We start from the raw sequence: 26841 nt of genomic DNA, 5'->3' as shown, positions 1-26841 counted from the left end.
GTCTCATGTCCCGCCCCTCGACATTGCCTTTAGCCACCATTCATTTTTTGTTTTGTTTACTACTCTCTTCTAGCGACAATTTTTTGAAACAATTCAATAATCTGGAGTCTGTAGAAACGTTTACACTGTACACTGTTTACACTTTTGACTGTCAAATCATACTCATAATAATCTATTGGGTTATAGTCCAGTCTTGGTTATTCTATGATTTTTTTTTATTGAATAGCCATTACACTTGTTATTGTCACACTTTACACATTGAAACCATGTTTTCCAAATATTACAGTGCTATTAATTTATGCATTTTGTGTTTAAAATAAAATACCGTTTGCCATGAATGAGAAGTAGATCCGGTCACTTACAAAGCAATCTGAAAAATGGCCTAATTTTCAGAATGTGGAGGCAAAGCATCTCTTCATAAAGTCACTGTGGGATTTGTGCATTTTCCTAATCATAAATCATTTGATCACATACATTGTATATGCAATGGATAATTTATGAATGGAGAGTGAAAATGCAATACGTAGCCTAGTACATATGTAATGCATTTTTTCCATTGCATAGAATAAAATACGTAGTTAGGCAGAGAAGGGTCTATTTAACTAGCGTAGCTACTCCTGCCGCGAGAAGATACTGCGGCTTTTCAGTGGTGAGGGAGTGGTGTTTACTTTGGTTTGACGTTGTGTGCGTGAAAGGAAAAGTCTAAACGGCATTCTTGGGACGTCCCAACTCTGACGTCACTCCTCTGAAGTTGACGTTTAAAACGGTTACGTTAGGGTTACGGTTCAAGGTGTTATTTAAGCAATAAAGCCCGAGGAGGTGTGGTATATGGCCAATATACCACGGCTAAAAGCTGTTCTTATGCACGATGCAATACAGAGCGCATGGATACAGACCTTAGCCGTGGTAAATTGGTCACATACCACCTTATTGCTGTTATGAACTGGTTACCAACGTAATTAGAGCAGTACACATAACATTTGTGTCATACCCGTGGTATACGGTCTAATATACCACGTCTGTCAGCCAATCGGCATTCTGGGCTCGAACCACCCTGCTTATAATGTTAGGATAAGGTTTAGGGCAAGGGTAACGATAAGGGTTAGGGCAAGGATAAGGGCAAGGGTAGGGTTAGGGTAAGGACGTCCCAATGATTCCATATAGCACTAACCGTACGTGGAAACCCCTCCGCCGCTAGGGAAACGCTTTCAGACCAATCAGTGGTTGAATATGTGAGGGAGCGTGTGTTTACATCACCCGTCAAATTGAAGAGCATTTAAATTTCGTCTTACAAGGTACGATTACTTACACGTTAGAATATGTGTGTTGTTATACAATATGTAATTTCAATGTAAGAGATTGCAAGTATTGTGGAGAACATGATCACAACAGTAGTACAGTACAGTACAGTAGCTATAAAATGTGTAATAACACCAGCTATAGTTAGCTAGCCAGCTAAAGTAACAGTACAGCTAGCGATGCAAAATACTGTTACCGTTATCTGTCTGGCTAGCTAGCTAATGGTAGCTAGCTAATCCATATACATTATAGCAGGCTTGTTAGCCGATTATCAGTCAACGTTAGCCTGTCAGCCTGACTGTTATTTCGCTGAATGCCTAACGTTAGTTACTGTAGCTAGCTTATGTTCATTATGTGGCTAGCTATCATGGATGAAACAATAAATGCTTAGTTATGCGCATTATTCAGCAATGTACTAGTTCACTATCCACTGCGTGCGTGCGTGCGTGCGCGCGTGCGCGCGTGTGTGTGTGTGTTACACGTACTGAACAATGTGTTTTGTGTTGTTGGTTGGGTTTATCATGACCCCAATCCTGTTTGTTAACTCTGTTTGCATGTCCACAATTCTGTTGATCAGGTTTAAGTTTAAAGATCAGGTTTAAGTTTAAAGCTCAGAGCTGTGTGTGTGTGTGTGTGTGTGCGTGCACTGTGAGTCTCATCCCAGCGGAAGGTAGTTGGTGCTCCTTTCTGCTCCCAGGCAGAGGGGCCAATTAGGCTGTCAGGTCTTCAGGGCACACACACACACACACACACACACACACGCACAGGTGTCCAGGGAAGGAGCCAGAACAGGGGGAGAAGAGAGCGGGAGTCTATCCATAGTACCATCTATTTACTGCTGCTCCTGCCGGCCCCTGGACATGAACCACCACAGCAGGGGCCTGGTTCCTACTCTTGAGGGCTAACAAAATCACTGGGGTTGTGGGGTGAGGGAGCTTGTTGTTTTGGTGTGTGTGTCTGAGAGAGAGAGCGAGAGAGAGAGAGCGAGAGAGAGCGAGAGAGAGAGAGAGCGAGAGAGAGAGAGAGCGAGAGAGAGCGAGAGAGAGAGAGCGAGAGAGAGAGAGAGAGAGGTAAGCCAAAGAGGAAGATGAAAGGTGTATTTGATAAATCTTTGCTTGTCAGTGTTTTCCCCTCTGTGTTTGTTAGTACTGTTTTGACCAGCCCCCACACTGGGCTTTTGATTGTTCTTTCCTCTGTATGTCTCTGTCTTTCCCTCCAGGACCAAACCCGCAGAGTCGCACTGAAACGATTACGGTAGCCACCAACAGGACGGATTCTCTGGTAACTGACCTTTTGCAGGTGAGTGCCGGTCTCTCTGGCCAGGAAAGGTGGATAGCTATTGGCACAAAGTTTAAACGCATGTCTTCCCATTATACGTTATCTCTGTTTTTCCTTCACGAGATCGAAATCGTAAATCTGTTGTAACTCAAAGGTTTAGCCTATGGATGTGTTGTAGTCGATGTATTTTCCATCAAGGTGTGTGTGGTTTTAATTGGTGCTGAATCTCAGGTGCTAAACCACTACCCTAGTGGGAGTCGCTCTCTCTTCTGGGACTAGAAACCCACTGAGGATATAATACTGGAGAAGGAACCGTAGGCCTAAATTATAAAGAGAGTGCAGTATATGAGGAGAGGGGTGGTCTAGAGAGAACTCTTATCAGGCTATTAATGATCAAATAATTGTCTCCAGTCGGTATTTATGGTGGGCTGTCACACTTGAGGAAGCAGTTTGGGACCACAAACGTATGGCTCAGCGTTTAATACTATCCTCTTTCCGTGTCTTCTTCACCTTCTCTTCCAGTGGAATAACTCTTGAACCATGAGCTCTGTGGCTGTGTTGACCCCGGAGAGCTTTGCCGAGCACCGCAGCGGAATCAAAGACCAGGAGATGACAGGTATTCTACTGGTCTGGGACCAGTGGATAGAGTTTTATTTACTCACCCTTATTGGAGTTGCCTACAAGCAAATGCATCCGGTTTTCAGGGATACATAATTCTTCAGCCAAGCTTCCTTGTCCGCTTAAAACAGAATGTGGGAACTTCCTTTTACGCTTTCTACGTCAGGAATGTAACCTCTGGTCAAGAAAACGCTTTAAGGCTATTGCTAAGTCTGTATGGATTTTGGATTGTGTTTTGAGTGTCGGTTTGGCATTTTCTGCCTTTGAGGTTGCATTAATCTCTCTTTCTGCCTTTGTTTCTACCCCTCTATTTCCATGTCTCTGTCGCTCTCTCTGTCCATCCATCCCTCCAATGCTTCAAGGCGGTGTACCCGAGGATGAGGCCTATATCCCCACCTACCTGGAGGCCTTCCCTCCGCTCCCGGAGAATAAGGGAGCTCCGGGGGACAAGTCTGGAGAGCCTGCCGGGGCGTGGGGCTCCAAGATCAGACCCATCAAAGCCTCTGTCATCACCCAGGTAACGGGCCCATATGTCGAAGCACACGTACAACACAGTCTGTTGTGGTCTCAGCATCACACCACCTTCTCCCCCCTCCTCCTCCTCCTCCTCCCTCTCCTTCTCCCAGGTGTTCAACGTGCCCCTGGAGGAGCGGCGCTACAAGGACAACAGCCAGTTTGGTGACGGGGGCGAGGAGGCCAAGGTGTGCCTGGACATCATGCAGAGGACGGGGGCTCACATCGAGCTTTCGCTGGCCAAGGACCAGGGCCTCTCCATCATGGTCACTGGGAAACTGGACTCTGTCATGAAGGCCCGTAAGGAGATCGTGTCTCGGCTGCAGACACAGGTTCAGATTTTAGTTTTTCAATTTTAGTTTTTCAATCCAATCTCCATTCCCAGGTGCATAACGTTATAAAGGCTCTCCATGTTCAGCGTAGGGTTGGACGATATATCAAATGTCATACCGATCATATTTATTGTTATTGCGATATACATTTGTGTTTCTCCCTCCATCCCTCCCTCCCTCCACCCATCCTCCCCTCCCTTGTTCACAGGCTTCGGCCACGGTGGCCATCCCCAAGGAGCACCACCGGTTTGTGATCGGTAAGAACGGTGAGAAACTCCAGGAGCTGGAGCTGAAAACGGCCACGAAGATCGCCATCCCCCGACCTGACGACCCCAGCCTCAACATCAGAATCACAGGCACCAAGGAGGGCATCGAGAAGGCTCGTCACGAGATACTGCTGATATCAGCCGAACAGGTCAGGGGGGGCCAGGGGTCAAAGGGAAAAATGATGATGACAGAGACGCTTCAGCTTTGAGCGATATGTTAATTCTTTTTTTGACATACTAATTATTAGGGCCGGGACGATGCCAGTATCGCAATACTTGTTAGTATCGTGGAAAGGAAACAGAACACGAAGCGGCTTTAACTTTTTTATGAAACCAGCCCTAATGTTGGAAACAAACATCATTATGTTGTCATCTAGAGTCACGTTTATTTACACATTAGCACACAATATTTTACATACAGCAGATTTTTAAAGGACAAGAAAGAGAATGGTCCACGTCGTGTTTTCATTTTTTGCCATGGAATAAAATTGCGTTATCGTCACAGCCCTACTAATGATATGGTATGAAACCCAGACAAAAAGACCCATGTTGATATGGTTACGTATGGTGTAGATATGTGTGTGTGTCATACAATACTTGATCGTTTGACATTTTTCTCCATCTCCTCTCCTCCAGGACAAGCGAGCAGTGGAGCGTCTCTCCCTGGAGAAGGTGTTCCACCCGTTCATCGCTGGGGCCTACAACCGTCTGGTCCAGGAACTGTGTCAAGAGACTGGGGCCCGCGTCAGCATCCCCCCGCCCAGCCTGCACAAGGACGAGATCGTCATCACCGGGGAGAAGGAGGCTGTCGCCCTCGCCATCAGCCGCATACGGGCCATCTACGACGAGAAGGTGTGTGTGTGTGAGAGCGAGAGCTGACCCGAACCCGACATCTTCACATAATATCCAAGCAAATGTATCGCTGAATGACATTGACTTACCTTTTGTCAGTGTTTGATGTCAAGGTTGGGTTTGAGAGGGAGCGGGTTGCTTAGGAACCACTATACAATAAACTACACAGGCGTGCTCGCTGAACACTGTTAGGAACCTACAAAACAGCAGTCAATCACAGAACATCAACGCTAACGGATTCCCCCCCCTCTGTGTGTGCCTGTGTGCGCACAGCCTGGGGGCGTTGTGGTTGACGCTGGACTGTATGGATTTGTGCGTCTTAGACACGATTTCACAGAAGCAGACGGTGTTAGACAATAGAGGTTCATGGTGAGGGAAAGTGAGTGTGTAAAGGATGGATGGAGGACCGTGCAGAGAACCATAGAGAGGACGAAGAGAAGGAGACATTGTGCTACAGTGGAGCCGTTTGTGGGTTGGTGATACAGAGCAGGCAGAGATAATGGGTATGGATTCTAGTGGAAGGGAAAGACAATAGGATGGGAATGCTAATGGTACTTTACTGCATAATACTATACTGTACCTGAGACTCTCTACTCTCCACTCTCTCTCACTCTCTCTTTCTCCCATGCACACTTTGTCTCTTTTTTTTTGTCTGCCTCTTTCCTTTCCCCTCTGTCACCCCTCCCCTTTCCTCTCCCTTCCTCTTCCTCCCCCTTCCTCGCCTCCCCCACGTCCTCCAGAAGAGAAAGACCACCACCATCTCAGTGGAGGTGAAGAAGTCGCAGCACAAGTACATTGTGGGGCCTAAAGGCAACAGCCTGCATGAGATCATGGAGACCACCGGGGTTTCTGTGGAGATGCCCCCGCTGGACTCCTGCTCGGAGACCATCATCCTGAGGGGCGAGCCGGACAAGCTGGGCCCTGCACTTACACAGGTCTACGCCAAGGTGATTGGAGGAAGTGGGGAGAGGAGAGGAGCGATTGTCTTTTTTGCTGATTTGTTTTCTGCTTTTAATCAACAAGTCAAGTAGTTTATTAATCACGTTGTGTGTGTGTGAGAGAGATATACAGCGTGTGTGTCTGATCCTGATTGCCTCTCTGTCTGCAGGCCAAGAGTGTGATGGTGGTGGAGGTGACGGCCCCGGCCTGGCTCCATCGCTTCATCATCGGAAAGAAGGGACAGAACATCGGACGCATCACACAGCAGCTACCCAAGGTGTGTGAGAGTGAGAGGTCGACATGAGAGTGTGAGAGACGGGATAGGGTGGGAGAGGGGAGAGAGAGAGAGAATTGGGGAGAGAGGCGGGATAGGGGGAGAGATGGAGCGAGGGATATGGCAAAATATTTGGTTGCAGACAGAAACATGAGTTTATATGTTTAGGTGGTTAACAACAACACTCACCCGCCTGGGAAGTGCTTGGCTCAGACACATGTCTGTCAGTAGCGCCAACCAATCCCTGTATAGTGCACTACTTATGGATTACTCTTAAAAAGCCTGATATACCTGCTGCACTCCAGGGATTCAAGCTCTTTACCTCCCTAGCTACATTGAGACACACTTAGCTCACTGAGCTGACATGTGGAGGGAGCCAGAACCAGATGACCCCTTTAAGTGGCTTGACCCCTGACCTTTAACCCCTGTGTGTTTAGGTTCACATTGAGTTCACAGACGGCGAGGAGCGGATATCCCTGGAGGGCCCCACGGAGGAGGTGGAGCAGGCCCAGCTTCAGATACAAGACATCATCAGAGACCTGGTGAGTTCGGGCCCCCACCGCGGAGCTGCGTGACGGCTCCTCGTTCCCACCGCAGAGCTGCATGTCGCCGTCTCACTCTCTCACACACACACACACACAAACACACACACACAACTGATCTATATCGATGTATCGCTCAATACGTTTTGTTCAAATGACACCTTTTCCAAATGCATTAACAGCAGCCCAGTCCTAACCCACCAACGTACAGAAACTCCCTAGATATGAGGACATCTTGCAAGGAACCAGGCCGTCTACTCTAACATGTAAACCCTGTTTCCTGGTGTTAAGCTGGTGAGGATGGACTACACTGACGTCAACATAGACCAGCGCTTTCACAGACACCTCATCGGCAAGAATGGAGCCAACAGTGAGTACACACACACACACACACGCACACACACACACTCTTTCTAATATATAGCCATGTAAATCCCATGCTGTGTTTTTCAGTTAACCGGATTAAAGAGCAGTACAAGGTGTCGGTGTGGATCCCCCAGGAGCCGGATCGAAGCGGCCTGGTCCGGATCGAGGGTGACCCCAAGGGGGTGCAGCTGGCACGCAGGGAGCTGATGGAAATGGCACAGAGGATGGTGAGGATGGCGGGGGGGGTGCCATCCTCTCCCATTCATTTGGGATAGTGGCCCGGCAACTTGGACGGAGTCCATATTCAATGGTGACAACTGTTCTTTACCCCCCTGGGCAGGAGAACGAGCGTACCAAAGACTTGATTGTCGAGCAGAAGTTCCACCGCGCCATCATCGGCCAGAAAGGGGAGAAGATCAAAGAGGTCCGGGATAAGTTCCCAGAGGTAACAAGGTTCAACTTTTTTTTTTATCCCTTTATGATATTAGGAGTATAACTTCCCATTCTAGTGTGAAATCGGGACTTATTTTGGACGCTCTCTTTCAGGTCATGATCAATTTCCCCGACCCGGCTCAGAAGAGTGACATTGTGCAGCTGAGAGGGCCCAAGAACGAGGTGGAGAAGTGTGCCAAGTTTCTGGCAAAACTCATCGCAGACCTGGTACGACCTCACTGATTCATGCATTACTTCCTGTTTACAATGGACCACTTCCTGGTTACTCACCGCTCCTTTTTGTTTTTCTCTCAGATGGAGAACAGCTTCTCCCTCTCCATCCCCATCTTCAAACAGTTCCACAAAAACATCATCGGCAAAGGAGGCGCCAACATCAAAAAGGTGAGAGACGAAATGTGTGAAGAGTAGGACAAAATATTGGTCTAACTTTAAAGTGTTGACACATGCTTGTAACTAATAACCTCCATTTAAAATGTATGCCATTCTTATGATGTGTGTTTGTGCGTGTGTCCCACAGATCCGTGAGGAGACCACCACTAAGATTGACCTGCCCACAGAGAACAGTAACAGTGAGATGATAGTGATCACTGGGAGAAAGAACCACTGTGAAGCAGCCAGAGACAGGATCCTAGCCATCCAGAGAGAACTGGTGAGAGAACACTGTGTGTGTGTGTGTGTGTGTGTGTGTGTGTGTGTGTGTGTGTGTGTGTGTCTCTCTCTCAAGTGTCTCTCTCTCTCTCTCTGTCTCTCTCTCTCTCAAGTGTCTCTCTGTCTCTCTCTCTCTCTCCAGTGTCTCTCTCTCTCTGTCGCTCTCTCTTTCTCTCTCCAGTGTCTCTCTCTGTCGCTCTCTCTCCCTCTCTCTCGATGATTCAACCATTCCCCCTCCCTCCCTTCCTTCCTTCCTTTCTCTCTCTCTCCAGGCCAACATCAAGGAGTCAGATGTGACCATCCCGGCCAAGCTCCACAACTCTCTGATAGGCTCTAAGGGCTGCCTGGTGCGGGCCGTCATGGAGGACTGTGGCGGGGTGCACATCCACTTCCCCTCCGAGGGCTCCGGGTCAGACAGGGTGACCGTCAGAGGGCCCGCCGGGGAGGTGGAGAGGGCCAAGAGACAGCTACTACAACTGGCTGAAGAGAAGGTGAGGGAGGAGGAGGTAGAGGAGAAATGGCAAGGAGGTCTGTCCCCCACCACCACCACCCCCTCCCCGCCTTCATGAATTAGGCAGAATGTGGAAGAATCGGTTTCACATTTTTGGGTTTAATTGAATAGCACCAGTCTCTTACACCTCCTCTCTTTCTCTCCTCTTTCTTCTCGTTTTTCAGCAAGTGAACAACTTCACGGCGGAGCTGCAGGCCAAGCCGGAGTACCACAAGTTCCTGATTGGAAAGGGAGGGGTAAACATCCGTGGTGTGCGGGACAGGACGGGCGCTCGCATCATCTTCCCGTCTCCCGACGAGCCGGAGCAGGAGCTCATCACCATCATAGGCAGGGAGGAGGCTGTCAGACTGGCCCAGAAAGAACTGGAGACACTCGTCAAAAACCTGGTACTAGTCCGGATGATTTCTGTTGGAACAGATTCCTGTTCAGTAGGTAGAAAGAGAAGCAAAAGCTTTTAAACAGAGGCGCTCGTCCAGTAACTTAACATGTTCAAGATTTGAAACTGTGGATATTAACAGCATAGAGAAAGGCATATATTTTTCGTTTTTTTGTTGGTCTGTAATTTACGAAGCTCAGAGGGGTCACATTTTTTTTCTACCTCTGTTTTACTGATCCCCCATCTTCCTACTCCCCCACCCCCTCCTCTCTGTCCCTTCTCCCCCCTCTCTCTCAGGACGACGTGGTGGAGGACAGCATGGTTGTGGAGACGCGGCACCACCGGTACTTTGTCTGCCGGCGAGGCCAGGTGTTGAGGGAGCTGGCGGAGGAATACGGCGGCGTGGCGGTCAGCTTCCCCCGCACCGGGACTCACAGCGACCGCATCACACTGAAGGGGGCCAAGGACTGTGTGGAGGCAGCCAAACGAAGAATCCAGGAGATCATAGAGGATCTGGTAGGTTGGTGTGTGTGTGGGGGTCTGGGGTGGTGTGTTCCATTCTGTTTATGTGTTCTGAAGTGTGTAGTCTTATATTGACTCAAGCCAATGCGTGATATGTAAAATAGTTTGTAATAACTTATGAATAACAACTCAACTCTGTGCAGTAATGACAACAACTCTATGCAGTAATGACAACAACTCTATGCAGTAATGACAACAACTCTATGCAGTAATGACAACAACTCTATGCAGTAATGACAACTACTCTATGCAGTAATGACCACTCTATGCAGTACTGACAACTACTCTATGCAGTAATGACCACTCTATGCAGTAATGACAACTACTCTATAGAGTAATGACAACTCTATGCAGTAATGATGACAACTCTATGCAGTAATGACAACAACTCTATACAGTAATGACAACAACTCTATGCAGTAATGACAACTCTATACAGTAATGACAACAACTCTATACAGTAATGACAACAACTCTATGCAGTAATGACAACAACTCTATGCAGTAATGACAACAACTCTATACAGTAATGACAACAACTCTATACAGTAATGACAACAACTCTATGCAGGAATGACAACTACTCTATACAGTAATGACAACTACTCTATACAGTAATGGCAACTACTCTATACAGTAATGACAACAACTCTATACAGTAATGACAACAACTCTATGCAGTAATGACAACAACTCTATACAGTAATGACAACTCTATGCAGTAATGACAACTCTATACAGTAATGACAACAACTCTATGCAGTAATGACAACTCTATACAGTAATGACAACAACTCTATACAGTAATGACAACTCTATACAGTAATGACAACAACTCTATGCAGTAATGACAACTCTATACAGTAATGACAACAACTCTATGCAGTAATGACAACAACTCTATACAGTAATGACAACTCTATACAGTAATGACAACAACTCTATGCAGTAATGACAACAACTCTATGCAGTAATGACAACAACTCTATGCAGTAATGACAACAACTCTATACAGTAATGACAACTCTATACAGTAATGACAACAACTCTATGCAGTAATGACAACAACTCTATGCAGTAATGACAACTACTCTATGCAGTAATGACCACTCTATGCAGTAATGACAACTACTCTATGCAGTAATGACAACTCTATGCAGTAATGACGACAACTCTATGCAGTAATGACAACAACTCTATACAGTAATGACAACTCTATACAGTAATGACAACTCTATGCAGTAATGACAACAACTCTATGCAGTAATGACAACTACTCTATGCAGTAATGACCACTCTATGCAGTAATGACAACTACTCTATGCAGTAATGACAACTCTATGCAGTAATGACGACAACTCTATGCAGTAATGACAACAACTTTATACAGTAATGACGACAACTCTATACAGTAATGACCACTCTATGCAGTAATGACAACTCTATACAGTAATGACAACAACTCTATGCAGTAATGACAACTCTATACAGTAATGACAACTCTATACAGTAATGACAACTCTATACAGTAATGACAACAACTCTATACAGTAATGACAACTCTATGCAGTAATGACAACAACTCTATACAGTAATGACAACAACTCTATGCAGTAATGACAACAACTCTATACAGTAATGACAACAACTCTATGCAGTAATGACAACAACTCTATACAGTAATGACAACTCTATACAGTAATGACAACAACTCTATACAGTAATGACAACAACTCTATACAGTAATGACAACAACTCTATACAGTAATGACAACAATTCTATGCAGTAATGACAACTACTCTATACAGTAATGACAACTACTCTATACAGTGATGGCAACTACTCTATACAGTAATGACAACAACTCTATACAGTAATGACAACAACTCTATGCAGTAATGACAACAACTCTATACAGTAATGACAACTCTATGCAGTAATGACAACTCTATACAGTAATGACAACTCTATGCAGTAATGACAACTCTATACAGTAATGACAACAACTCTATGCAGTAATGACAACAACTCTATACAGTAATGACAACAACTCTATACAGTAATGACAACAACTCTATACAGTAATGACAACAACTCTATGCAGTAATGACAACTACTCTATGCAGTAATGACAACAACTCTATGCAGTAATGACAACAACTCTATACAGTAATGACAACAACTCTATACAGTAATGACAACAACTCTATGCAGTAATGACAACAACTCTATACAGTAATGACAACAACTCTATACAGTAATGACAACAACTCTATACAGTAATGACAACAACTCTATACAGTAATGACAACAACTCTATGCAGTAATGACAACAACTCTATGCAGTAATGACAACAACTCTATACAGTAATGACAACTCTATGCAGTAATGACAACTCTATACAGTAATGACAACAACTCTATGCAGTAATGACAACTCTATACAGTAATGACAACAACTCTATACAGTAATGACAACTCTATACAGTAATGACAACAACTCTATGCAGTAATGACAACTCTATACAGTAATGACAACAACTCTATGCAGTAATGACAACAACTCTATACAGTAATGACAACTCTATACAGTAATGACAACAACTCTATGCAGTAATGACAACAACTCTATGCAGTAATGACAACAACTCTATGCAGTAATGACAACAACTCTATACAGTAATGACAACTCTATACAGTAATGACAACAACTCTATGCAGTAATGACAACAACTCTATGCAGTAATGACAACTACTCTATGCAGTAATGACCACTCTATGCAGTAATGACAACTACTCTATGCAGTAATGACAACTCTATGCAGTAATGACGACAACTCTATGCAGTAATGACAACAACTCTATACAGTAATGACAACTCTATACAGTAATGACAACTCTATGCAGTAATGACAACAACTCTATGCAGTAATGACAACTACTCTATGCAGTAATGACCACTCTATGCAGTAATGACAACTACTCTATGCAGTAATGACAACTCTATGCAGTAATGACGACAACTCTATGCAGTAATGACAACAACTTTATACAGTAATGACGACAACTCTATACAGTAATGACCACTCTATGCAGTAATGACAACTCTATACAGTAATGACAACAACTCTATGCAGTAATGACAACTCTATACAGTAATGACAACTCTATACAGTAATGACAACTCTATACAGTAATGACAACAACTCTATACAGTAATGACAACTCTATGCAGTAATGACAACAACTCTATACAGTAATGACAACAACTCTATGCAGTAATGACAACAACTCTATACAGTAATGACAACAACTCTATGCAGTAATGACAACAACTCTATACAGTAATGACAACTCTATACAGTAATGACAACAACTCTATACAGTAATGACAACAACTCTATACAGTAATGACAACAACTCTATACAGTAATGACAACAATTCTATGCAGTAATGACAACTACTCTATACAGTAATGACAACTACTCTATACAGTGATGGCAACTACTCTATACAGTAATGACAACAACTCTATACAGTAATGACAACAACTCTATGCAGTAATGACAACAACTCTATACAGTAATGACAACTCTATGCAGTAATGACAACTCTATACAGTAATGACAACTCTATGCAGTAATGACAACTCTATACAGTAATGACAACAACTCTATGCAGTAATGACAACAACTCTATACAGTAATGACAACAACTCTATACAGTAATGACAACAACTCTATACAGTAATGACAACAACTCTATGCAGTAATGACAACTACTCTATGCAGTAATGACAACAACTCTATGCAGTAATGACAACAACTCTATACAGTAATGACAACAACTCTATACAGTAATGACAACAACTCTATGCAGTAATGACAACAACTCTATACAGTAATGACAACTACTCTATACAGTAATGACAACAACTCTATACAGTAATGACAACAACTCTATACAGTAATGACAACAACTCTATGCAGTAATGACAACAACTCTATACAGTAATGACAACTACTCTATACAGTAATGACAACAACTCTATGCAGTAATGACAACAACTCTATGCAGTAATGACAACAACTCTATGCAGTAATGACAACTACTCTATACAGTAATGACAACAACTCTATACAGTAATGACAACTCTATACAGTAATGACAACAACTCTATGCAGTAATGACAACTCTATACAGTAATGACAACAACTCTATGCAGTAATGACAACAACTCTATACAGTAATGACAACTCTATACAGTAATGACAACAACTCTATACAGTAATGACAACAACTCTATGCAGTAATGACAACAACTCTATACAGTAATGACAACAACTCTATGCAGTAATGACAACAACTCTATGCAGTAATGACAACAACTCTATGCAGTAATGACAACAACTCTATACAGTAATGACAACTCTATACAGTAATGACAACAACTCTATGCTGTAATGACAACTACTCTATGCAGTAATGACCACTCTATGCAGTAATGACAACTACTCTATGCAGTAATGACAACTCTATGCAGTAATGACGACAACTCTATGCAGTAATGACAACAACTCTATACAGTAATGACAACTCTATACAGTAATGACAACAACTTTATACAGTAATGACGACAACTCTATACAGTAATGACCACTCTATGCTGTAATGACAACTACTCTATGCAGTAATGACCACTCTATGCAGTAATGACAACAACTCTATGCAGTAATGACAACTCTATACAGTAATGATAACAACTCTATGCAGTAATGACAACAACTCTATGCAGTAATGACAGCAACTCTATGCTGCAGACATTTTTTTGGTACCCTTCCCCAGATCTGTGCCTCAACATAATCCTGTCTCAGAGCTCTACGGACAATTCCTTCAACCTCGTGGTTTGGTTTTTACTCTGACATGCACTGTCAACTGTGGGCCTTAAATTGAAATCCTGTTTTTGCTTTGTCATTATTAGAGGTCGACCGATTATGATTTTTCAACACCGATACCGATTATTGGAGGACCAAAAAAGCCGATACCGATTAATCGGCCAATTTCTTTTATTTTTATGTATTTGTAACAATGACAATTACAACAATACTGAATGAACACTTATTTTAACTTAATATAATACATCAATAAAATCAATTTAGCCTCAAGTAAATAATGAAACATGTTCAATTTGGTTTAAATAATGCAAAAACAAAGTGTTGGAGAAGAAAGTAAAAGTGCAATATGTGCTATGTAAAAAAGCTAACGTTTAAGTTCCTTGCTCAGAACATGAGAACATATGAAAGCTGGTGGTTCCTTTTAACATGAGTCTTCAATATTCCCAGGTAAGAAGTTTTAGGTTGTAGTTATTATAGGAATTATAGGACTATTTCCCTCTATTCCATTCGTATTTAATTAACCGTTGACTATTGGATGTTCTTATAGTCACTTTAGTATTGGCAGTGTAACAGTATAGCTTCCGTCCCTCTCCTCGCTCCTCCCTGGGCTCGAACCAGCAACACAACGACAACAGCCACCACATCGAAGCAGCGTTACCCATGCAGAGCAAGGGAAACAACCACCCCAAGGCTCAGAGCGAGTAGCGCGTGCTAACTAGCCAGCCATTTCACTTCGGTTACACCAGCCTCATCTCTGGAGTTGATAGGCTTGAAGTCATAAACAGCGCAATGCTTGACGCGCAAACGAAGAGCTGCTGGCAAAACGCACAAGAGTGCTGTTTGAATGAATGTTTACGCACCTGCTTCTGCCTACCACCGCTCAGTCAGATACTTAGATACTTGTATGCTCAGTCAGATTATATGCAACGCAGGACACGCTAGATAATATCTAGAAATATCATTAACCATGTGTAGTTAACTAGTGATTATGATTGTTTTTTATAAGATAAGTTTAATTCTAGCTAGCAACTTACCTTGGCTTACTGCATTTGCGTAACAGGCAGTCTCCTTGTGGAGTGCAACGAGAGAGAGGCAGGTCGTTATTGTGTTGGACTAGTTAACTGTAAGGTTGCAAGATTGGATCCCCCGAGCTGACAAGGTGAAAATCTGTCGTTCTGCCCCTGAACGAGGCAGTTAATCCACCGTTTCTAGGCCGTCATTGAAAATAAGAATGTGTTCTTATAACTGACTTGCCGAGTTAAATAAAGATTAAATAAAGGTGTAAAAAAATTCATAATAATCGGCAAATCGGTGCCCAAAAATACCGATTTCCGATTGATATGAAAACTTGAAATCGGCCCCAATTAATCGGCCATTCCGATTAATCGGTCGACCTCTAGTCATTATGGTGTATTGTGTAGGTTGATGAGGAAAAACATGAATTTAATCCATTTTAGAATAAGGCTGTAACGTAACAAAATGGGGAAAAATTCAAGGGGCCTGAATACTTTCCGAAATCACTATAAATATACTGTGTGTACAAAACATTAAGGACACCTCCCTAATATTGAGTTGTACCCCCTTTTCCCTCAAAACATCCCCAATTCATAGGGGCATGGACTCTACCAGGTGTCGAAAGCGTTCCACAGCGATGCTGGCCCATATTGACTCCAATTCTTCCCACAGTTGTGTCAAGTTGGCTGGATGTCCTTTTGGCGGTGGACCATTCTTGATACACACGGGAAATTGTTGAGTGTGAAAAACCCAGCAGCGTTGCAGTTCTTGACACAAACCAGTGCGCCTGGCACCTACTACCATACCCCGTTCAAAGGCACTTACATTTTGCTGTCTTGCCCACTCACAATCCACGTCTCAAGGCTTAACATGTCTCCTCCCCTTCATCTACATGGATCGAAGTGGATTTAACAAGTGACATCAATAAGGGGTCACAGCTTTAACTACAACTAAAGACACTCATTGACACATTTGAAATGATAGTGTGATGCCTGACGGCACCATTGGTGACGTGGCACGCATCCCTTGGTTGATGTAATGCAACGCCTGCGCTTCTAGTCGGGGCAGGAAGTCGACCATTGTGTAGTCTGTTTTGATGACCGTCACCCTCCCTCCCTCCCTCCAGGAGGCCCAGGTGAGTGTTGAGGTGGCGGTCCCCCAGCGGTACCACAGGGCTGTGATGGGGCCTAAAGGCGTCAGGATCCAGCAGATCACCAGAGATTACGAGGTGCAGGTCAAGTTCCCGGAGAGAGACGACAACAACACAGCAGGTCAGCCAAGGCGGTCTGGAAATGAATGGAAGTACTGTGTATATGGAGGCTGGGGGGGGTGTCTGTTGTTCCATGTAGTGACTCTGTTATTCAATGTGTTTGCATGGGCTAATAGCAGTAAGGTCAACAACATAAAATGTAATCCAATATGTATAGATTTTTTTTTTTTTATACATCCAGGGGCCTTAAAATTCCAAATCAAATAGCTAAATGATCCTTGGTATGACCTTAAAAAAAAATCCATATAGTTTAGTAGAACCCCCCTCTCCCCTGGTTTAGACAGGGCTTAGACTGTAATGGGTTAACCTACACCTATCCGGCACCTTCATTTCTACCTAAAAAAAACATGACCCCATTTTTGTTGTTTGGTTCAAAACACGTCATCTTGAAATTGAACATCCGGAGTTTCACCAGAAACTCCCAAAAAAACGTGTTCTTGTTGCCATGGTGACGCTGCAGGACAGGAGCCCCCTCAGGAGAATGGTGACGCCAGCCCGGAGGTGGAGTTTGTCCTTCGCAAGTGTGACGTCATCACCATCTCAGGGCGGACGGAGAAGTGTGAGCTGGCAAAGATCGCCCTACTGGTATAAACTGTTAAGATGTTAACTTTTCACACTCTGTTGGGAGAGTGTTGTGTCCTTTATTTTTTTCCTCACACTCTTTCTCTCTCTCTCTCTCTCTCTCTCTCTCTCTCTCTCTCTTTCTTTCTCACTCACTCACTCACTCACTCACTCACTCACTCACTCACTCACTCACTCACTCACTCACTCACTCACTCACACACACACACACACACACCCTCCAGGCTCTGGTCCCCGTCACGGAGGATGTTGAGGTGTCCTTTGAGCTACACCGTTACATCATTGGTCAGAAGGGCAGTGGCATCAGGAAGATGATGGAGGAGTATGAGGTATGGAGCTCCATCGCCCTCCTCTGGTGGACGTGTAAAACTGCAGCTCTGACGTTCAATCTTGATGTAATGCACACTGCATTTGCTCATCATAGCCTTTTTGACACGCAAACTACTGTCGTCCCTGATATTCAATTCTGCAAATCATTTATATTTTAGTGCGTTACCTCATGTTAAGTTGGTCTTGATCAGATTGCCGTCAAACTGATAGTTGTTCTACTGTGCCTTCTCTAAGAAACCGTGGGAAAATCGGACTAAATTTGACTCTGTACTGTAACTCCCTGTGTGTGTCTCGGTGTGTTTGTGTGTAGGTGAACATCTGGGTACCCCAGCCGGAGCAGCAGTCGGATGTGATCAAGGTGACAGGTCAGGTGGCCAACGTAGAGCGAGCCAAGTCAGGCCTGCTGGAGAGAGTCAAAGAACTACAGGCTGAACAGGAGGACAGGGTAGGAACACACACTAAATAGGGAGACACACACACACACACACAGTACTGACTAGTTTATCTCCCTGTCCCTCCAGGCCTTGAGGAGCTTCAAGGTCTCCATCTCAGTAGATCCTAAGTTCCACCCCAAGATCATTGGCCGGAAGGGAGCGGTCATCTCTCAGATCCGCAAAGACCACGACGTCAACGTCCAGTTCCCAGATAAAGGGGACGAACTGCAGGTCAGGAGTGTGTGTGTCTTGCTATTTTCTGTTGTTCTCTCTCTCTCTCTCTCTCTCTCGCTCTCTTCCACCATTCCCTCTCATCTTTCCTTTGTCATTTTTGTGTTTACAGTTCTCTCTGTTCTTTCTTGTGTTCTCATCCCTCCCCGTCTCATCCTCTCCCCTCTTGTTTCTAAACTCCACACCTCCCTCCTGCACCTAATTCTCCTCTCCATCTCCCGTGCTGTCTTTCTCATTTACACATCCACTCTCTTATTCTCTTTTTCCCCCTCCTCTCCCAGGTGATCTCTCTCTGTTATCCCTCTGTTCTCTCTCTCTCCCAGGTGATCTCTCTCTGTTATCCCTCTGTTCTCTCTCTCTCCCAGGATGTGGTGGTGATCTCTCTCTGTTCTCTCTGTTCTCTCTCTCTCTCTCCCAGGATGTGATAGTGATCTCTCTCTGTTCTCTCTGTTCTCTCTGTTCTCTCTCTCTCTCTCTCTCTCTCCCAGGATGTGATAGTGATCTCTCTCTGTTCTCTCTCTGTTCTCTCTCTGTTCTCTCTCTGTTCTCTCTGTTCTCTCTCTCTCTCCCAGGATGTGATTAGTGATCTCTCTCTGTTCTCTCTCTCTCTCTCCCAGGATGTGATAGTGTTCTCTCTCTGTTCTCTCTCTCTCTCCCAGGATGTGATAGTGTTCTCTCTCTGTTCTCTTTCTCTCTCCCAGGATGTGATAGTGTTCTCTCTCTGTTCGCTCTCTCTCTCCCAGGATGTGATAGTGTTCTCTCTCTGTTCTCTCTCTCAACCCAGGATGTGATAGTGTTCTCTCTCTGTTCTCTCTTTGTTCTCTCTCTCTCTCTCCCAGGATGTGATAGTGTTCTCTCTCTCTCTCTCTCTCTCCCAGGATGTGATAGTGTTCTCTCTCTGTTCTCTCTCTGTTCTCTCTCTCTCCCAGGATGTGATAGTGTTCTCTCTCTGTTCTCTCTCTGTTCTCTCTCTTTCTCCCAGGATGTGATAGTGTTCTCTCTCTGTTCTCTCTCTCTCTCTCTCCCAGGATGTGATAGTGTTCTCTCTCTGTTCTCTCTCTTTCTCCCAGGATGTGATAGTGTTCTCTCTCTGTTCTCTCTCTGTTCTCTCTCTTTCTCCCAGGATGTGATAGTGTTCTCTCTCTGTTCTCTCTCTCAACCCAGGATGTGATAGTGTTCTCTCTCTGTTCTCTCTCTCAACCCAGGATGTGATAGTGATCTCTCTCTGTTCTCTCTCTCTCTCTTCCAGGATGTGATAGTGTTCTCTCTCTGTTCTCTCTCTCTCTCTCCCAAGATGTGATAGTGTTCTCTCTCTGTTCTCTCTCTGTTCTCTCTCTTCTCTCTCTCTCTCCCAGGATGTGATTAGTGATCTCTCTCTGTTCTCTCTCTCTCTCTCCCAGGATGTGATAGTGTTCTCTCTCTGTTCTCTCTCTCTCTCCCAGGATGTGATAGTGTTCTCTCTCTGTTCTCTTTCTCTCTCCCAGGATGTGATAGTGTTCTCTCTCTGTTCGCTCTCTCTCTCCCAGGATGTGATAGTGTTCTCTCTCTGTTCTCTCTCTCAACCCAGGATGTGATAGTGTTCTCTCTCTGTTCTCTCTTTGTTCTCTCTCTCTCTCTCTCTCCCAGGATGTGATAGTGTTCTCTCTCTCTCTCTCTCTCTCCCAGGATGTGATAGTGTTCTCTCTCTGTTCTCTCTCTGTTCTCTCTCTCTCCCAGGATGTGATAGTGTTCTCTCTCTGTTCTCTCTCTGTTCTCTCTCTTTCTCCCAGGATGTGATAGTGTTCTCTCTCTGTTCTCTCTCTCTCTCTCTCCCAGGATGTGATAGTGTTCTCTCTCTGTTCTCTCTCTTTCTCCCAGGATGTGATAGTGTTCTCTCTCTGTTCTCTCTCTGTTCTCTCTCTTTCTCCCAGGATGTGATAGTGTTCTCTCTCTGTTCTCTCTCTCAACCCAGGATGTGATAGTGATCTCTCTCTGTTCTCTCTCTCTCTCTTCCAGGATGTGATAGTGTTCTCTCTCTGTTCTCTCTCTCTCTCTCCCAAGATGTGACAGTGTTCTCTCTCTGTTCTCTCTCTCCCAGGATGTGATAGTGTTCTCTCTCTGTTCTCTCTTTGTTCTCTCTCTTTCTCCCATGATGTGATAGTGTTCTCTCTCTGTTCTCTCTCTGCCAGGATGTGATAGTGATCTCTCTGTTCTCTCTTTCTCTCTGCCAGGATGTGATAGTGTTCTCTCTCTCTCTCTCCCAGGATGTGATAGTGTTCTCTCTCTGTTCTCTCTCTCTCCCAGGATGTGATAGTGTTCTCTCTCTGTTCTCTCTCTCTCTGCCAGGATGTGATAGTGTTCTCTCTCTGTTCTCTCTCTCTGCCAGGATGTGATAGTGTTCTCTCTATGTTCTCTCTCTCTCTGCCAGGATGTGATAGTCTTCTCTCTCTGTTCTCTCTCTCTCTGCCAGGATGTGATAGTGTTCTCTCTCTGTTCTCTCTCTCTCTGCCAGGATGTGATAGTGTTCTCTCTCTGTTCTCTCTCTCTCTCCCAGGATGTGATAGTGATCTCTCTCTGTTCTCTCTCTGTTCTCTCTCTGTTCTCTCTCTCTCTTCCAGGATGTGATAGTGTTCTCTCTCTGTTCTCTCTCTCTCTCTCTCCCAGGATGTGATAGTGTTCTCTCTCTGTTCTCTCTCTCTCTCCCAGGATGTGATAGTGTTCTCTCTCTGTTCTCTCTCTCTCTCTCTCCCAGGATGTGATAGTGATCTCTCTCTGTTCTCTCTCTCTCTTCCAGGATGTGATAGTGTTCTCTCTCTGTTCTCTCTCTCTCTCTCCCAGGATGTGATAGTGATCTCTCTCTGTTCTCTCTCTCTCTTCCAGGATGTGATAGTGATCTCTCTCTGTTCTCTCTCTCTCTCCCAGGATGTGATAGTGATCTCTCTCTGTTCTCTCTCTCTCTCCCATGATGTGATAGTGATCTCTCTGTTCTCTCTTTCTCTCTGCCAGGATGTGATAGTGTTCTCTCTCTCTCTCTCCCAGGATGTGATAGTGTTCTCTCTCTGTTCTCTCTCTCTCTCTCTCTCCCAGGATGTGATAGTGTTCTCTCTCTGTTCTCTCTCTCTCTGCCAGGATGTGATAGTGTTCTCTCTCTGTTCTCTCTCTCTGCCAGGATGTGATAGTGTTCTCTCTATGTTCTCTCTCTCTCTGCCAGGATGTGATAGTCTTCTCTCTCTGTTCTCTCTCTCTCTGCCAGGATGTGATAAGTGTTCTCTCTCTGTTCTCTCTCTCTCTGCCAGGATGTGATAGTGTTCTCTCTCTGTTCTCTCTCTCTCTCCCAGGATGTGATAGTGATCTCTCTCTGTTCTCTCTCTGTTCTCTCTCTGTTCTCTCTCTGTTCTCTCTCTCTCTTCCAGGATGTGATAGTGTTCTCTCTCTGTTCTCTCTCTCTCTCTCCCAGGATGTGATAGTGTTCTCTCTCTGTTCTCTCTCTCTCTCCCAGGATGTGATAGTGTTCTCTCTCTGTTCTCTCTCTCTCTCTCCCAGGATGTGATAGTGATCTCTCTCTGTTCTCTCTCTCTCTTCCAGGATGTGATAGTGATCTCTCTCTGTTCTCTCTCTCTCTCCCAGGATGTGATAGTGATCTCTCTCTGTTCTCTCTCTCTCTCCCAGGATGTGATAGTGTTCTCTCTCTGTTCTCTCTCTGTTCTCTCTCTTTCTCCCAGGATGTGATAGTGTTCTCTCTCTGTTCTCTCTCTCTCTCTCTCCCAGGATGTGATAGTGTTCTCTCTCTGTTCTCTCTCTTTCTCCCAGGATGTGATAGTGTTCTCTCTCTGTTCTCTCTCTGTTCTCTCTCTTTCTCCCAGGATGTGATAGTGTTCTCTCTCTGTTCTCTCTCTCAACCCAGGATGTGATAGTGTTCTCTCTCTGTTCTCTCTCTCAACCCAGGATGTGATAGTGATCTCTCTCTGTTCTCTCTCTCTCTCTTCCAGGATGTGATAGTGTTCTCTCTCTGTTCTCTCTCTCTCTCTCCCAAGATGTGATAGTGTTCTCTCTCTGTTCTCTCTCTGTTCTCTCTGTTCTCTCTCTCTCTCCCAGGATGTGATTAGTGATCTCTCTCTGTTCTCTCTCTCTCTCTCCCAGGATGTGATAGTGTTCTCTCTCTGTTCTCTCTCTCTCTCCCAGGATGTGATAGTGTTCTCTCTCTGTTCTCTTTCTCTCTCCCAGGATGTGATAGTGTTCTCTCTCTGTTCGCTCTCTCTCTCCCAGGATGTGATAGTGTTCTCTCTCTGTTCTCTCTCTCAACCCAGGATGTGATAGTGTTCTCTCTCTGTTCTCTCTTTGTTCTCTCTCTCTCTCTCTCTCCCAGGATGTGATAGTGTTCTCTCTCTCTCTCTCTCTCCCAGGATGTGATAGTGTTCTCTCTCTGTTCTCTCTCTGTTCTCTCTCTCTCCCAGGATGTGATAGTGTTCTCTCTCTGTTCTCTCTCTGTTCTCTCTCTTTCTCCCAGGATGTGATAGTGTTCTCTCTCTGTTCTCTCTCTCTCTCTCTCCCAGGATGTGATAGTGTTCTCTCTCTGTTCTCTCTCTTTCTCCCAGGATGTGATAGTGTTCTCTCTCTGTTCTCTCTCTGTTCTCTCTCTTTCTCCCAGGATGTGATAGTGTTCTCTCTCAACCCTGTTTCTCTCTCTCTCTCAACCCAGGATGTGATAGTGATCTCTCTCTGTTCTCTCTCTCTCTCTTCCAGGATGTGATAGTGTTCTCTCTCTGTCTCTCTCTCTCTCTCCCAAGATGTGACAGTGTTCTCTCTCTGTTCTCTCTCTCCCAGGATGTGATAGTGTTCTCTCTCTGTTCTCTCTTTGTTCTCTCTCTTTCTCCCATGATGTGATAGTGTTCTCTCTCTGTTCTCTCTCTGCCAGGATGTGATAGTGATCTCTCTGTTCTCTCTTTCTCTCTGCCAGGATGTGATAGTGTTCTCTCTCTCTCTCTCCCAGGATGTGATAGTGTTCTCTCTCTGTTCTCTCTCTCTCCCAGGATGTGATAGTGTTCTCTCTCTGTTCTCTCTCTCTCTGCCAGGATGTGATAGTGTTCTCTCTCTGTTCTCTCTCTCTGCCAGGATGTGATAGTGTTCTCTCTATGTTCTCTCTCTCTCTGCCAGGATGTGATAGTCTTCTCTCTCTGTTCTCTCTCTCTCTGCCAGGATGTGATAGTGTTCTCTCTCTGTTCTCTCTCTCTCTGCCAGGATGTGATAGTGTTCTCTCTCTGTTCTCTCTCTCTCTCCCAGGATGTGATAGTGATCTCTCTCTGTTCTCTCTCTGTTCTCTCTCTGTTCTCTCTCTCTCTCTCTTCCAGGATGTGATAGTGTTCTCTCTCTGTTCTCTCTCTCTCTCTCTCCCAGGATGTGATAGTGTTCTCTCTCTGTTCTCTCTCTCTCTCCCAGGATGTGATAGTGTTCTCTCTCTGTTCTCTCTCTCTCTCTCCCAGGATGTGATAGTGATCTCTCTCTGTTCTCTCTCTCTCTTCCAGGATGTGATAGTGTTCTCTCTCTGTTCTCTCTCTCTCTCCCAGGATGTGATAGTGATCTCTCTCTGTTCTCTCTCTCTCTTCCAGGATGTGATAGTGATCTCTCTCTGTTCTCTCTCTCTCTCCCAGGATGTGATAGTGATCTCTCTCTGTTCTCTCTCTCTCTCCCATGATGTGATAGTGATCTCTCTGTTCTCTCTTTCTCTCTGCCAGGATGTGATAGTGTTCTCTCTCTCTCTCTCCCAGGATGTGATAGTGTTCTCTCTCTGTTCTCTCTCTCTCTCTCCCAGGATGTGATAGTGTTCTCTCTCTGTTCTCTCTCTCTCTGCCAGGATGTGATAGTGTTCTCTCTCTGTTCTCTCTCTCTGCCAGGATGTGATAGTGTTCTCTCTATGTTCTCTCTCTCTCTGCCAGGATGTGATAGTCTTCTCTCTCTGTTCTCTCTCTCTCTGCCAGGATGTGATAAGTGTTCTCTCTCTCTCCCAGGATGTGATAGTGATCTCTCTCTGTTCTCTCTCTGTTCTCTCTCTGTTCTCTCTCTGTTCTCTCTCTCTCTTCCAGGATGTGATAGTGTTCTCTCTCTGTTCTCTCTCTCTCTCTCTCCCAGGATGTGATAGTGTTCTCTCTCTGTTCTCTCTCTCTCTCCCAGGATGTGATAGTGTTCTCTCTCTGTTCTCTCTCTCTCTCTCCCAGGATGTGATAGTGATCTCTCTCTGTTCTCTCTCTCTCTTCCAGGATGTGATAGTGATCTCTCTCTGTTCTCTCTCTCTCTCCCAGGATGTGATAGTGATCTCTCTCTGTTCTCTCTCTCTCTCCCAGGATGTGATAGTGTTCTCTCTCTGTTCTCTCTCTCTCTCTCTTCCAGGATGTGATAGTGATCTCTCTGTTCTCTCTTTCTCTCTGCCAGGATGGGATAGTGTTCTCTCTCTGTTCTCTCTCTCTCTCCCAGGATGTGATAGTGATCTCTCTCTGTTCTCTCTCTCTCTCTCTCCCAGGATGTGATAGTGTTCTCTCTCTGTTCTCTCTCTCTCTCTCTCCCAGGATGTGATAGTGATCTCTCTCTGTTCTCTCTCTCTCTCCCAGGATGTGATAGTGTTCTCTCTCTGTTCTCTCTCTCTCTCTCCCAGGATGTGATAGTGTTCTCTCTCTGTTCTCTCTCTCTCTCTCCCATGATGTGATAGTGTTCTCTCTCTGTTCTCTCTCTCTCTCTCTCCCAGGATGTGATAGTGTTCTCTCTCTGTTCTCTCTCTCTCTTCCAGGATGTGATAGTGATCTCTGGGTATGAGCGTAACACAGAAGAGGCGCGGTCAGCCATCGAGCTGCTGGTGTCAACACTGCAGGAGATGGTCAGCCAAGACGTGCACCTGGACCCCCGCACACACGCACGCATCATCGGGGCCCGCGGCAAGGCCGTCCGCAAGACCATGGAAGAGTTCAAGGTACGGGCGTGGGGGGGGTGATTGAACCCCAGGGTTCACAGCGACGCACGACATCGCAGCACCAGTTTGTTTTGTTTTTAGAGGGAGACTTTTTTCTTTTTCTGTGGCAGTACCTCCGGGAGTCCATTTGTTAGGCCCTTTATTTTGAAATGTTAACAACTACAGTATGTTGTGGATGCAAATGAAGCCGTGTTTGTGCCACACTCTGACGTGGCATGGTTTCTCTCCTCTGTCGTGTGTGTTTAGGTGGACATCCGGTTTCCCCAGCCGGGTTCAGAGGACCCAGGCAGGGTGACAGTGACTGGACTACCAGAGAGTGTGGACAACGCCGTCGACCACCTCCTCAATCTGGAGGAGGAATATGTGAGTAATGGACGAGAGACAATTATCAGCATATGGAGTAAACTTGACAAACTGTGCCTCGGCCTATGCCGTCATGCAAAGTGTCTCTCTCTCTCTCTCTCTCTCTCTCTGTCTGTCTGTCTGTCTGTCTGTCTGTCTGTCTGTCTGTCTGTCTGTCTGTCTCTGTCTCTCTCTCTCTCTCTGTCTGTCTTTCTCTGTCTGTCTCTGTCTCGCTGTCTCTGTCTGTCTGTCTCTCTATGTCTGTCTCTGTCTGTCTTTCTGTCTGTCTCTCTCTCTTTGTCTCTCTGTCTGTCTCTCTCTGTCTCTATGTCTGTCTCTCTCTGTCTGTCTTTCTCTGTCTCTCCTGCTACTATCTTACTTTCTCCCTTCTTATTTGACTACTGTCTCTCCAATATTCCATGCTAGATGTTGAGTGTGACAGAGACCGAGACGATGGCTGCCTACATGAAGCCCCCGTCCCGCTATGGAGTGGGGGGGGGGGTTGGGGGTGGCGACATCAGCGGGGCGGCGGCCAAGGGCTTTGTGGTGCGGGACGCCCCCTGGAACGACAAGGTGTGTGTCTTGATTCTCGTCCTAATTCTTTTTGTCATCTTTATCAGTATCCTCCTCGTCATCAATAGTCATTATCATGTAGGCCTATATCTTCGTCATCGTGAGGTTGTTCTGACGTTGTGTGTCTCAGGCTCCTGATATGAGTAATGCTGAGGACTTCCCCGCCTTCGGCGCAGGCCTGGCCCCAAAACAGACCTCCGCCTGGGGCCCCAAGAAGTTTTGAGACATCTGGAAAAACAAGAGAGAGGAGAGGGAAAGAACAAACACTGGACAAATCGCTACTCGCCTTCGCCTCCTCCCCCCTTTTCATTTTTTTGCTCTTTCGCAGCTGTTACCCTCAACCAGCAACCCAGGAAGGCCAGAGGAAAAAAGAGCACGTCCTCATCTCTTCTCCATCTCTCCTCTATCCCCTTCTCTCCTCTATCCCCTTCTCTCCTCTATC

At 45.2% G+C, this 26841-nt stretch overlaps 1 protein-coding gene across 1 annotated transcript; it reads left to right on the top strand.

The window, feature by feature from the left end:
- The first annotated feature begins 1185 nt into the window (after window positions 1-1185).
- hdlbpb (high density lipoprotein binding protein b) lies at window positions 1186-26635 on the top strand. Its single transcript, XM_029666787.2, has 28 exons — window positions 1186-1295; window positions 2519-2598; window positions 3100-3193; window positions 3558-3712; window positions 3822-4040; window positions 4249-4455; window positions 4943-5158; window positions 5899-6105; window positions 6267-6374; window positions 6809-6913; window positions 7205-7283; window positions 7367-7506; window positions 7620-7724; window positions 7826-7939; window positions 8027-8113; window positions 8250-8381; window positions 8653-8871; window positions 9056-9277; window positions 9565-9783; window positions 16827-16971; window positions 17431-17555; window positions 17777-17881; window positions 18193-18327; window positions 18404-18547; window positions 25305-25484; window positions 25731-25847; window positions 26253-26399; window positions 26530-26635. The coding sequence occupies exons 3-28, from the start codon at window positions 3118-3120 to the stop codon at window positions 26620-26622; spliced, it is 3801 nt and encodes a 1266-aa protein (XP_029522647.2). The 5' UTR covers window positions 1186-1295; window positions 2519-2598; window positions 3100-3117; the 3' UTR covers window positions 26623-26635.
- Window positions 26636-26841: the final 206 nt, after the last annotated feature.

This window comes from Oncorhynchus nerka, linkage group LG8, assembly GCF_034236695.1.
Source record: "Oncorhynchus nerka isolate Pitt River linkage group LG8, Oner_Uvic_2.0, whole genome shotgun sequence".
NCBI classification, from domain to species: Eukaryota; Metazoa; Chordata; class Actinopteri; order Salmoniformes; family Salmonidae; genus Oncorhynchus; species Oncorhynchus nerka.
Note: the sequence above shows the minus strand (reverse complement) of the source record. Positions and strands in the feature narration are given on the sequence as shown.